General features: G+C 44.7%; 1 protein-coding gene across 1 annotated transcript; it reads left to right on the forward strand.

The window, feature by feature from the left end:
• Window positions 1-7,366: 7,366 nt before the first annotated feature.
• LOC118290608 (homeobox protein OTX2-like) lies at window positions 7,367-12,433 on the forward strand. The gene is made up of 4 exons (XM_035618392.2): window positions 7,367-7,504; window positions 10,001-10,199; window positions 10,515-10,666; window positions 11,010-12,433. Exons 2-4 carry the CDS (start codon window positions 10,103-10,105, stop codon window positions 11,634-11,636), a joined length of 876 nt encoding a protein of 291 aa, XP_035474285.2. The 5' UTR covers window positions 7,367-7,504; window positions 10,001-10,102; the 3' UTR covers window positions 11,637-12,433.
• Window positions 12,434-12,898: the final 465 nt, after the last annotated feature.

A 12,898-nucleotide genomic window follows, 5' to 3' on the forward strand; every position in this document is an offset into this window, starting at 1 on the left:
GGTTGCCCGCAGTGTTTGTAATTACAATTACTATATCAACTACTGTTGCTTTTTAGGGATAGAGGACAAAAGTAAACTTTTAATGGTGTAATGCGGAGGAGCAAATTTACTGGTCAATATCTATGTGAGAGGGAGAATAAAAGAGGAAGACAAAGGAAAGAGGAGGCCACTGGTTTTAATCTGAGAATTAAAAAAAATAAAAGCCCAGAGGGAGTCAATATGGACACGTGAAAAGAGGAGTGAAGAACAGAACCGAGGACGAGGGCGAGCAGCACAACAGAACCAGGGGGAGCGAGAGGAGAGAGGAGAGGAGAGGAGAGGAGAGGAGGGGCCTTTCATACAAAAAGGGTTTTCTTTTACTTAGAGAAGAAAAAAAAAAGAGCAAAAGAAAAGCTTTCTTCTCGCCTCCTGGATGCAGTGTCAAACCCAATCAGTGTCTGGACTGCCAGTGCTGCTCGTCTCCCAGGCACCGGCTCACAATGGAGGCGAGCCTCGGCCGCCACACCTCTCACTTCCAATCTGCATCCTCCAGGACAGGCCTGAGAGCAGGGGGCCGCAGGCGGGGCCAACAATGCACCTCAAATGGTCAAACTCTCATGGAAAAATCCTCGCGCTGCGAGAATTGGATTAGCTAGTAAAAGTGAAAAAAATACTCTTCAAGTAGCTTTAGATCAGTTCATTTTGATTTGGATAGCTAGTATCAGTTTTTATTGTTGGAGGGCTGGCATTAGTGTGGCTTATGATGAAGGGCTGAGTGTAGGTTGGATATTGTTCTTAAAGATTGTTCAATACATGTGGAAAGAATGGGACTTAGTGTCAGGGGTGCATACATAAAGCCAAACACAAACATGGATAAACTGCTCGATGATTACAACAACCAACAATCCCCTGAGCTGCGGAGTCCCCGCGCTAATAAACGTGAGCAACAAGGCTTGATCCCTTAAAAAACCTCGCCACTCAAAAAAAAAAAATGTCTGTCTTGAATAGACACCCCCCCCTAAATCGCATTGTTGAGCAAATCCTGTATTAAAAGGAAAGAGTTACTCTGCATTTATACTCTTGAAGTCTTTCGCTAAGCCAGTGCCTCTGCCACTTTGCAGCGCGGGCTTCATCGCAGTAAATCCGTCTCTCAATGGCGATTGGCTGAAGCCGAAGGGGCCATCTTTTTCACACGCTTCCTCACTCGCCACCCCCTCCCTCTCGGCCAGTGTTTACCCGTCACCAAACAATGGCTGGTTACTGGCAATTAAACAGCATTTTCCAAGGAATCCGTGGCACTGGTCTAATGGCATTACTGTTGGATGATTCAATCCTTGAATAGTCAACAGGATTTTGCCTCTCACCAGGAAAATACTGCTTCATCGAATTACCCGTATTACATAGATTTACCCAAAGCTTATGATTCAGGGTTCACAGATTACTGCTCTTCTAAAGATGGTGGGAGAAAAGAGTGATAGGCCAGGAGAGAGATGACTCCAACGCCTCAAAGCCGGGCCGCTGCTTTCACTGGCACGCTCTTCTTTCCGAAAGGCTAAAGCGGACCAGAATCTTTGCAGATTTGGAAAGATTATGCCGCTACCTGCGCGCAAAGACTTGCATCGTAATTTTAGATGTTGCAACATTTACAGTTGCACACACACACACACACACAAACACACACACACACAAGCGTACAGGAGCCAAACCGCACATTGTGCCCTTTGACCTTCCATGGGTCGAGTCGGGCTGGGCAGCTCAGGGAACCAGGAGGACCAGCCAAGTCCATTATCTCACAATGAAGGGCTAATTACTGGGCCTGCAAGCCTCAAATCACACGGCAGCAGACTGCCTGTCTCTGTCGTCCGCTCACCCAACATCTTAATTGCTCTTTTATTCTCTCTCTGTTTTTACTATGCCTCTCTCCCCGACTCACTCCTTCTCCCGCCTCACCCATTTTCGCACATAAAAGCGAGATGCTAATTGCCTGCTATGGAAATATTGGGCCTGTGATTAGCCAGGCAGGAGGCTCGGTTGGCCTGTGTTTCTCCCCTTTTCTGTGTGAATGAGTATATCGAGCCAGAACGGCGGGCGTAAAAATAGAAAACTGCGGTCGGCGGGCGGTAAAAGAAAAAAAACAAAACATTTTTCTGTCTGTCGCATTCGAGGCAGGGTTGAAAGTGTGAGGACTGTTATTGTGCTCCAGTGACAATTTGTCAGATGGCTATGTCGGTGAAATGTTGATAGAAAATTTGCTTGAACAAAATTACAGGGAAAATGTATTCTCTTTCTTTCAGTCTGAGTTGGTGTATTGTTATTATTATCATTCACATTATTGTGTTAATTATCTGGTCAAATGGACTGCTGACTAAATTAGTAAATCATAATAATAAGTATATTACCAGTGGTATTGAGCGCTGCCAAAGGCAGCAAACATGTTTGCAGGCTGGTGCATGTTATGTATTGTGTGTTCATCTGTGATGAGTGATTTCACCCAAACCCTCGTTATGTCCTCCTCCCTGACATATTATCTCAATCTGTAGGAAACCTACTGATAATGGCATCACATTATCATTTAACAAGACAACAAGGCTTTGTCCTAATAGACTCCATCATGAGATAAATATACATATGGAAATGAGGCCCAGTGGAGGAATTCGCAGCATCCACTCTTCAGCTTCTGCTCTTTGTAACCTTCTCTCTTGCTGAAGATCTGCTCCTTTTAACAAAGTTATTCTCTCCAGTTTTTCGGCTTTAACATCTGACCGCAGTCTCTTTTTTAGATCAAAGGAAGTACGTTCTATACTGTATATTTACATTTACTTTTCAAAATGTTTATCCATTACCAATAAATCCATTGCCGGCAACCTTTCACTCATTTACTTTTTTTTTCTATTATGCTTCGTTGATAATTTATATCTATTTTCAATATACTTGAGTCATTTTAATAACTTTGCTTCAGTCAGAGCCACCTGCCATTTGGAACCTCAACTTTGTCCCAGTACCAAAGCAAAGCTTTTTGAGAAGTATGGCCGGATATTGAAATGCTCTTTCGGCGGCTCCTCAAGTGCTTTGTGCAAGATGTTGGGAATAAAATAGAGAGGGGAGAGAGCTGGAGAGCCCACGGTGGGAGCAGTGGAGGGTTCGAGCAGCGCAGTGATTGGTGGTGGTGCTAGTGGGGAAGTTTGAGGGCCAAGCAGGGTGCAGGCCGGCTGTTCAAAGGCTGGCTTTTTGCATTGTTGGTCAGTTGGGGATTAAGGTCCTCTGTGCAGCAGAATAGCCCCTCTAATTAAAAAGGATAAGAAGGCAGCAAAATAGCGAGAGGCACGGGAGGAAGCAAAGAGAGAGGGAGAGGGAGAGCAAATTTGCAGAGAAAAGAAAGAAAAGAAAAACTGTTTTCAGTGTCACTCCTGTAGCCGGGCCCATCAATTCTGTCTGGATTAACTTTACACTCCTCCTCCCCATTTCTCTTTTTCTCAATCTCTCCCCCGGTCTCTTTCTGTCATTCTTTCTATCTCGCAATTTCCGCATCTAATTCTACATTCTCTTCAAAGTATAAAGTTAAACAGTGCTTTCGAAGTGTTCAGATGGATCTCATACAAGGTGACTTCAATCAAAATGCTTTGGTAATCTGTTCACATAACATTGATGTGTTGCTACAATGGACCATGTAGCAACTCGGCCACTTAAAAAATACTTTTCAGCTGAAAAGCATAGAATTCTTTATCCTTCTGTGGGTTTGCAAGGAGTGAATTTGCGTGTAAGGTTACATTTCCCTGAATGAGCCCAGCCACTTGCAGCAGTGTGTGCGCCTGCCTGTGTTTGTGTGTTTGTGTGTGTGTGTGTGTGTGTGTGTGTGCTGCTTACTATTTGCGGTCATCAGAATGTGAATAGAGGAGCGGTGTGCTGTGGCCCAGATGCTGGCTGACAGTAGGTGGGCTGTTTGCCGTGGGGATGCCAGGTTGTGTTTTTGTTTGGCCCTCCTCTGTCCCGCCTGCCTCCCTCCCCTCGCCCGGTGGGGGGTCCAGGGCCCCTGGGGACAGTCCCTGCTGACCAATACCCAGGTATGAGGCTTCTCAGTTTGGCTAACACAAGCCGCAGGCCGTGGGAGGTTAACGAGGTACCAGCAGGGACAAGACATTCAACTCTGCCTTGGGCAAACCACAAGTGGTGGATGTCTCTCAATGAAGGGCATGAATATGATATGATGTAAGACATGCAGTTGTGGGTGGAGAGGGGGTTACTGCAGGTGCATTGGAAAACATATTACAGGGACTTTTTTTTTTAAATTCTCAAATAAATTACTTTATTAACGTAAGTGTCCCCCAGCTGACCAGATGTAAGTCATATCCACCTTTAAAACTGCAAAATCAAGTCATTTTAATGGAAGCAGTGGTTTCATTGTACCGATGTACCCTTCAAATCATTTGGCCTCACGTCATCTTGAGTCATAATGACGAAACTGGGCAATCTCCTTAATTCAAAGTAATCTCTTTGTTTGGTCTTTCTGAAAACATAGCAGTAGCCATTAGAAATATATACGATTGTGTGTCTATAAATTAACCAAGATAAATATATCTATCATTGAGAGCATAGGAAAGACTGTTGTTGAAGTCATGTTAAAGGCTAAAAAACCACAAATATTACATAAATGATACTACATATTTTTGGAAAAATATATATCATCCTTATATGGAGACATATGAAGCGAGGGACAGAACATACTGTTGAGAAAGGCTTTATTCAGAGGCTGGACTTTATTCATTAGCTGAGTTACAAATGTCAGTTGGATTTTGACTGAGCTTTTCTGCTGGAACAAAAACCAGAAGTTGTTTTTTTCAGTTCAGCTCGCTACAGAGAGATGAGAGTCCAAAAAGCAGGAAGCTATCGTAAAGCTTATGAACTGTGCTGTTAAATCCAGTGGAAGTGTCTTTAATAAACTTAAATAAAATGATGACCACAACCTTCACAGTGGAGAAAGAGAAAGAAGCTTGTAAATGACCAGCTCTCGGATGTCAGTTACACCTCACCATTTACAGAAGTTCATCATCAGAGGGGCTGGTCACTGTATCACCAGACATTTGAATAACCATTATAACTTTGTGTCTGTTGTTTCACTTTTGAAAACACCTGCTGCACTGAGAGACTCACAGACTCCTCGGATAATTGCCCAGTAGACGCTCACACTCTTACAGCATCATCAATACAGGCATTGCCTCTTGCTTCGTGCCTATCAATAAATCTATCAATGTGATGTTTACAGTGCAGATGGCAAAAAGGCAATCATATGTCCAATACAGTTCTCTGTGTGTGTGTGTGTGTGTGTGTGTGTGTGTGTGTGTGTGTGTGTGTGTGTGTGTGTGTGTGTGTGTGTGTGTGTGACAGATGGGGTTGGTTGAGTGGGCCAAGTCATTGATTTGACCTTGAGAATGGACAGATGAAGTGAAAAACAAAAATGAGGATATTTTTGGACATTGTCTCCAAGACAACCAGTAAAGTTCTCAGTGGCTGATAGCACATACATACACATTTATTTTAATATATTAAATATTTGTTAATAGTGTTTCACTTATTGCTCTTACAGTTATACGTTTTTTATTTGTTTTATCGTGCAGCAAAACACCAAAGCAAATTCCTCATATGTGATTGACAATAAAGAGATTTAGATTCTGATTGTTGTGTGGACAAAAAGCGACAGGATGCATCACATACTCTCCTCCTTCCAGCCATGTATGATCCAGTACTGCTCTGTGAGGGAGAGTAGTATCTCAGTCCCATGATCCTCAGCCTCCAGCTCGTCTCCCTGCAGCAGCAGCAGCAGCAGGGGAAACCGTGACTCCGACAATTGGCCCGGAGACAGGAGGAGGGCATATTGCCACAGACATTAACCAGAGATTTCACCTTTTCTTTTCCCCCCTACAACCGCGGCCCCGTTTAGCTGAAACGCTCCCCAGGGCTATTAGATATTTTCTGATGAATTATATATCAGAGTCGGAGATGAAAGCGCTCTGCGTGAGCCAGCCACATTGCTGTGGGACGACAAGGGGACCAGGCACTTAAGCCCTGTTGGGCTCTTTGTGTTTGTATGATCGCTGAGGGGTAAAGTCCAGTTTTATATATATATATATATATATACACACAAACACACACACACACACACATATATATATATATATATATATATATATATATATATACAGACACACACACACACATATATATACACACATTTATACACACACACATATATAAATATATATACACACACACACACACATATATATATATATACACACACACACACACACACACATACATATGAGAATTAGATATAATATAATTTTTATATATATATATATATATATATATATATATATATATATATATATATATATATTAGTTCTCTAACCTGCTGCTCGTTTTGGGAGCATTAGTCCAAATCTGCAGTCAGTGACACGGAGGTGCAGAGTTTTTTGTCAAAATGCGATGAAAATAAAAAGGGGGGAAAAGGGAGAGGAAAAAATTAGAGGCGAGCTCTGCAGTTCAGCGAAAAAAGAGCAGAGGAGAATTAGCTCCATTGCTAATCCAGCACAGACGTTTTATTTAATCCCAGAAAAGGGTACGAGTCCCCCCTTGGACACAGACTGAGGTTGTGTGTGTAAGAGCCGGTCAGGGTGTGACAGGGAGCAACGGTCAATTATTTTCCCAGGTGCTTCGTGCTATAGACATTTTTTTCAAAATACATATTATTGTGTTGAGGGTGGAGGTTGTACCCGACCCCCCCCCCCCCCCCCCCCAAAAAAAAAAAATCATAGGGTTACACAGAATCAAACCGTGACCGATCCCGCAAATAGTTATTGCTTCAAAACGCTACTTGAGTTTTGCTTGCTCATCTTATTCTGACACAAAAAAGAATATATGAACATATGAAACCCGCAGCTGCAGTTTAACGCCCCTGACTACAGGCATATTGTTTTACTTTATCATCAAAAACTAAACAGATATATAAATAGTTTGATTGTCACCGGATCGGTTCCACACACTCGACTGTGGTTGGCTGCTGCAACACACACCTGTTCCCACGTGGTTTGTAAAAACACTGTGCCGGTCATAACGCTGCAGAAACAAAACATACTGCTGAAAGTGATCATCTAAATGTTCACCTTAATGTTGAATTTTACAGTATGTGTGTTGTAACTGTCTATAAGCCGAGGGCCCGTGATGCTGTGGAGCTGATGTTGGCTGCTCTCACACCTCTGCCCAGCACATCACATCACATTTACACTGCATGCTAAAAGATCTTCTGTCTCCCTCTCTCCCTCTCCCTCTCTATCCCCCCCTCTCTCTCTCTCTCTCCACATAAATACCGAGCATCTCTTCGTATGTATCCGCATCCAGCGAGCTCACCCAGAGGAAACCAGAGCCGCTTGATTAAACCCCCCTGCTCTGCCGGAGAGAGGCGTTTGGAAAAATAAAGGCCTTTTGAAAAAAACCACAAAAAAACCCCCCAAAAGGTCTGACAACTGAAGTAAGTGACTCATTTCACTTTCGCCCTTGAAGTGCTCGTCCACCCTGTACTTGTATCTGGGCCGTGTGACTGAACGGCCCGCAGCAGGACAGGGCCAGGTCCCGGCCTGCAGGGAGATAATTGGGGAGGCGTGTTTAAACTTCTCTCCCTCTCGCCTCGGGCTGCGAGCTCGGGGCTGCGGGGCAGTCGACCGGCTAATGGCCGAGAGGAGCCGGCCACGAGCTCACATCATGGGCGGCCTTCGCCCGAACTGCTGCCTCCGTGACTTCGGACGCATGTAGAGCATGAGGGGGTGAAGTCAAACTGAAGTCTGAGTCATATATATATATGATATGAAGTCTCACGTTTTTATTATGACGATGACGATGATTATTAGTATTTTAGAGAAGACGTGTTCAATGTTGTTTGTGTTTTTTCCCTCACATTTGTCTATTGAATTTTGGACGATATTTGAAAAAGAAGAAGAAGAAAATAACATAAAACGTTCGCAAATGCAATATACACAGTATGTCACTGGACTCCAATAATAATAATAATAATAATAATAATAATAATAATAATAATAATAATAAAAAAATAATTATTAGTGGGTCGGTTTGGGAAAGTGAGTTGTAGGGTTGGTTGTGATGAGGTTGGGGTTGGGGGGTAATGGGGGGGGGGTGTCTGGCAGTCAGCTGGTCTGATAAATACAATGCCAGTCTTTGTTTTATTTTCGTGACGCAGAAAATTAACGAGGCCTGAATGCGGAGTCGTGGCTGGCGTCCTGTAATCAGGCCAGCGCGTGCCGTACGGATTATCTCGTTAATTTCTTGCAGAATGAAGTAGAAGAAGAGGAGGGGGAAAAAATCTCATGTAGCCAATAATAATTAAAGGCCAGGCAGGCAGGGTATTTATTATTGAACGGATGTGGAGCAAGCGGTGGCCCGGGGTGGAAAAAAAAGTGACAGATTGAGAATAGGGGGTGTCCGTTATTGGCTCCATAAAAAACGGGGGTCCGGCTAAAGAGAGGAGCAGCCCGGGGTCCTGGGAACTTTATTCTACAGGTAAGCGTCATTTAAAAAAAATAAATAAATAAACGTTGGGCGAGGCCTCAGAGCAGCAGACTAAGTAGCTGCTATTAAAAAATAATAATTAAAAAATGACTGGGACCTGTCATTTTTGTATGTTTCGAGTAGTTGTTCTACAGGTTGCCATGGCCACATCCGCTTAAGAAAAATAATACAATGTATGTGAACTTGCATCATTTCAGTAGCCTATTTTATTGCATCATTAAGTCATAAATATATAGCATACTTCTATTGAAAGTAACGAATTTGTCTGAAAAAGTATATTCAATTTTACACAGGCCTGCTGCAGTGACACTGCTAAGCTTTATTTGCTGGAGACATTTCTATAATTGATCTACAATAATTAACAAATATTCACTTCACTATAATCTTATTTATTCACATTGTCTCTGTTTTCTTCTTCTTTGTCACAGCCAAAGTTTGAGACGTTGCTGTTATTCTAACAAGTCGTTGATTCGTTTCTTTTCGAGTCATAGATGTAGAATCATTTATATTTTAGGTCAAAAATAGGAAACTGAAACGCAAGGTTTTTAGTGGTCCATCTCCTTGTTTGTTTAGATTAAGATTAAGTGCTCCTCTCTAATCAACACTTTTCGATAGTCTCACCTTCCAAATCTAATTACCGGGAGCAATTCATTAGTGAAGGAGGGGGAATCGCCCCAAGGAGGGTAATAATATGTCAGTGGCCTCCACTTTTTTGGGGGGGAACTCTCCGTGTTTCTAATTATTTGCTAAAGTTGTCCTTCGCATTTTAATGTCGTTACATTTGAATGTACAAGGGTTTTAGTGGAAACAAACAATGGCGCCCGAGATATAGAAATGAAGATGCTCGGTTGTTTTTGAATGAGCGCTCAGTTTGCAGTATTGCCTTCTTTGTTTGTCCCCCAAAGTCTTTTGTTATCAGCATTACTTATCCGTCAACAGTGGGCTTTGTCTCTGCAAATGGCCCCCCAATCAGCTGTCTATTTAGCTTCTCCTAACCTGTGGGTATATGTTAATTGAGCGCCCGGTTGGGGCCCAAACGAGTGTGCGCATTTTAACGACAATGTTTTGTTTTTGGTGGTACAGCAGCGAGGAGAGGAGGAGAGGGGGTGGGGTGGTGCTGGTGGTGGTGGTTAAGAATGGGCGGGGTTATAGTAGCAGTTAGTGTGTGCTTGGGGGGGTGGGGGGAGGGGGGGTGATGGCGTAAACGCTTGTCAGCCAGACAGAGCATACTGAGTCCAGCAGGGACAGCTGGGGGTCTCCACTCGGCTTTAAGAGCCCTGCGAGCGCGAGGACGCCCACTCCTCTGAACCCACCGCGGTGCGTAAAGGCTGCGCGTAAAAGACACCGGCGGACACAGACCAACCCAAGAATCCACTAAGAGAAAGGGTTTTTTCTTTTTCTTCTCCCTTGCCACTGTTTTGTGGTTGTCGTTGCCCCGCTTCAGGTCGATCTTGGCGCGGTTAAAACAAGACGGAGACGCGCGAGGATTAAGACACTTTTCATTTTTGATATCTTCTCATCGGAGCCCACTCACACGGCCGCCAGCATGATGTCCTATCTGAAGCAGCCGCCGTACACGGTGAACGGACTGAGCTTATCTACCTCAGGGGTGGACCTGCTGCATCCATCCGTGGGATATCAAGGTAACATAATGTTTTTTGGGAAACTTTACGCGTGTCAAAGGAAAAGTCAACATTGCTATTATTTAGAAGTTTACAGCAACATATTAGTGACGATATTTCTATTGTTTATCTATTTAAAAAAAGCCTCATTAAAACTTTTAAAACGTTTATATTCATTTTTAAAGACTGGGGCGTTTTTTAGGGTCAGATATTTGACAAGATCTCTGACAATTGTCTCGCACCATGTTACAGACGTTATTTGAAATTAGCTGACGCTGCTCCTAACGTTAAGCCCTGCGATTGCATTTTATTTACCGTGTTTTCGCCCTTTTCCAGCAACGCCTCGCAAACAGAGGAGAGAGAGGACGACCTTCACCCGGGCGCAGCTCGACCTGCTGGAGAATCTGTTCGGCAAGACCCGGTACCCAGACATCTTCATGCGAGAGGAGGTGGCCTTAAAGATCAATCTGCCCGAGTCCAGAGTCCAGGTGAGTGTCCCCACACACACACTCTCACACACACACACACACACACACACACACACACACACACACACACACACACACACACACACACACTGTAACTGATTACAATTGTAAAAGTTATGAGCTTATACTTTTATATTTTCAGACTAGAAAGTATAGACTGTCGAGTGTAAAGTATGTGTGTAAGTATTGATTAGTGAAACTATGGATACAATCGATATTTTGAAGAAGAAATAATGCTCTTAGTTTGTTAGGTTTGTGGAGTATAATTCCTCAGGGAACAGTGATAATAATATATGGGTTTATTGCTGGATACAATTAATTCAAACGCCATTTCCCCCCTCAGGTGTGGTTCAAAAACCGGCGGGCCAAACACCGCCAGCAGGCGCAGCAGAGCCAGAGTGGAGCGCAGAACAAAAGCGTCAGCAGGCCGGTGAAGAAGAAGAGCTCTCCGCTCAGAGAGGCCAGCTCGGAGAGCGGGGCCAGCGCGCAGTTCACGCCGCCCTCCAGCACCTCGCTGCCGGCCGTGAGCAACAGCGCGGCGCCGGTGTCTATCTGGAGCCCGGCCTCCATCTCCCCGCTCGCCGACCCGCTGTCTACCTCCTCCTCCTCCTGCATGCAGCGCTCCTACCCCGTGGCCTACAGCCAGGCGTCCGGCTACAACCAGGGCTACACGGGCTCCTCGTCCTACTTCGCCGGGATGGACTGCGGCTCCTACCTTTCGCCGATGCACCACCAGCTGTCCGCCGCGGGCACCGCCATGAGCCCCATGGGCAGCGGCGGGGTGTCCAGCCACCTGAGCCCGGCCTCCTCCCTCTCCTCGTCGGCGTACGGCGCGGCGGGGCTCGGCTTCGGCGGCGCTGCGGACTGCCTGGACTATAAGGACCAAACCGCCTCCTCGTGGAAGCTCAATTTCAACACGGACTGTTTGGATTACAAAGACCAGGCGGCGTGGAAGTTCCAAGTGTTGTGAGGGGAGACCAATTAAAAGGGACACTTTTCATAAAAAACTGCAGACTTCACAGGCGAGCGAAAGCCCCGCGGTTGGGAAGCAGCGAAAGGCCCCAACTTCTACCTCGGGCAGGGCCGCCAGCCGGTCGTCTCACTCGTTGGGTTAACTTATTGAACCTTCAGACTGACTTCTCCCCAACTTTGATCAAGGACACGGAACAAATGTGTTGACCAAAAGGAGAAAAAAAAAGGATCAAGAGAGCAAAAGATCCAAGCCTAACTTGGCTGAGTTTGAGGAATAGGTCAGGTTTTCTTCTAAGCTCCTCAAAGACTCCCCTCTCTTGTCTTCTTCTTTTTTTTTTTTTTTTTGATTTCGTTGGCACGCTGAAGGGCCTCTTTGATCAAAGCGATGTGCATGAGTGTGTGTGTGTGTGTGTGTGTGTGAGGGAGAGGGGCAGCTCTGACATAAACCTGGATGCACTATTTAATTTATGAGAAATATGTTTAAGACTAGTTAAAAGAGACAATCAGTCCGTTTGCGAGTGCTCATAAATGTCCCCCTGTGTGTTAATGGATGGTTAATCTCCCCCCTGTGTTAGTTTTATTTTTTAAATAAATTGTGATTCTTTGTACTACACTTGCATATGCAATTTTTCCTTCGCGCGCACACACGCCACGAACCCCCCAGCCGGGAATCGGATCATCTTTATTTCCTGCCTATAAGTGGTCAATCATATTCAGGACACATCAGTCAGGAGGTGCAGGGCAGTGGGGAGGCCACAAACACACTAAACAACAATAAAGACCACTTGACCATGACCCCAACTCTGTGGCTGCATGTCTACATCCATCTACATCTTGTGTTCATTCCACTAAATTACCCATTTTACTATATTACATTTCACCATAAATCGTCTTGGCCCAGATTGAAAGTGTCAATTGTGCCAATTTTGCCCTGTTTTTGCAGAAGGGGGTCTATTATTTGACTTTGTGGTGTTCACCAAAATGTCAATACCCCCCCCCCCCCCCCCACACACACACACACAGACGCACACACACACACACACACAGACGCACACACACAAACACGCACAAACTTTGCTGCTGCACGTCACAAGTCCGTGACTTCTGCCACGACTGGGAATGTGAGTTATGGGAGAGCTATGTTAATCCCGTCTCATATAAGGGGATAATCCCACATTTTTATTGACGGCTGCACCGCTCGGCCAATTCACACGGAGCAACGAGCTCCAGAGGCGAACGCCATGAGTTGAAAGACACGTC

Source organism: Scophthalmus maximus, chromosome 18 (genome assembly GCF_022379125.1).
Source record: "Scophthalmus maximus strain ysfricsl-2021 chromosome 18, ASM2237912v1, whole genome shotgun sequence".
Lineage (NCBI taxonomy): Eukaryota > Metazoa > Chordata > Actinopteri > Pleuronectiformes > Scophthalmidae > Scophthalmus > Scophthalmus maximus.

Bases quoted from the DNA above. Each gene is read 5' to 3' on its own strand.
- LOC118290608 (XM_035618392.2), top strand. From the start codon at position 10,103: ATGATGTCCTATCTGAAGCAGCCGCCGTACACGGTGAACGGACTGAGC. The intron at 10,200-10,514 runs GTAACATAATGT...GCCCTTTTCCAG, and splicing joins TCCATCCGTGGGATATCAAG to CAACGCCTCGCAAACAGAGG. The intron at 10,667-11,009 runs GTGAGTGTCCCC...TTCCCCCCTCAG, and splicing joins TGCCCGAGTCCAGAGTCCAG to GTGTGGTTCAAAAACCGGCG.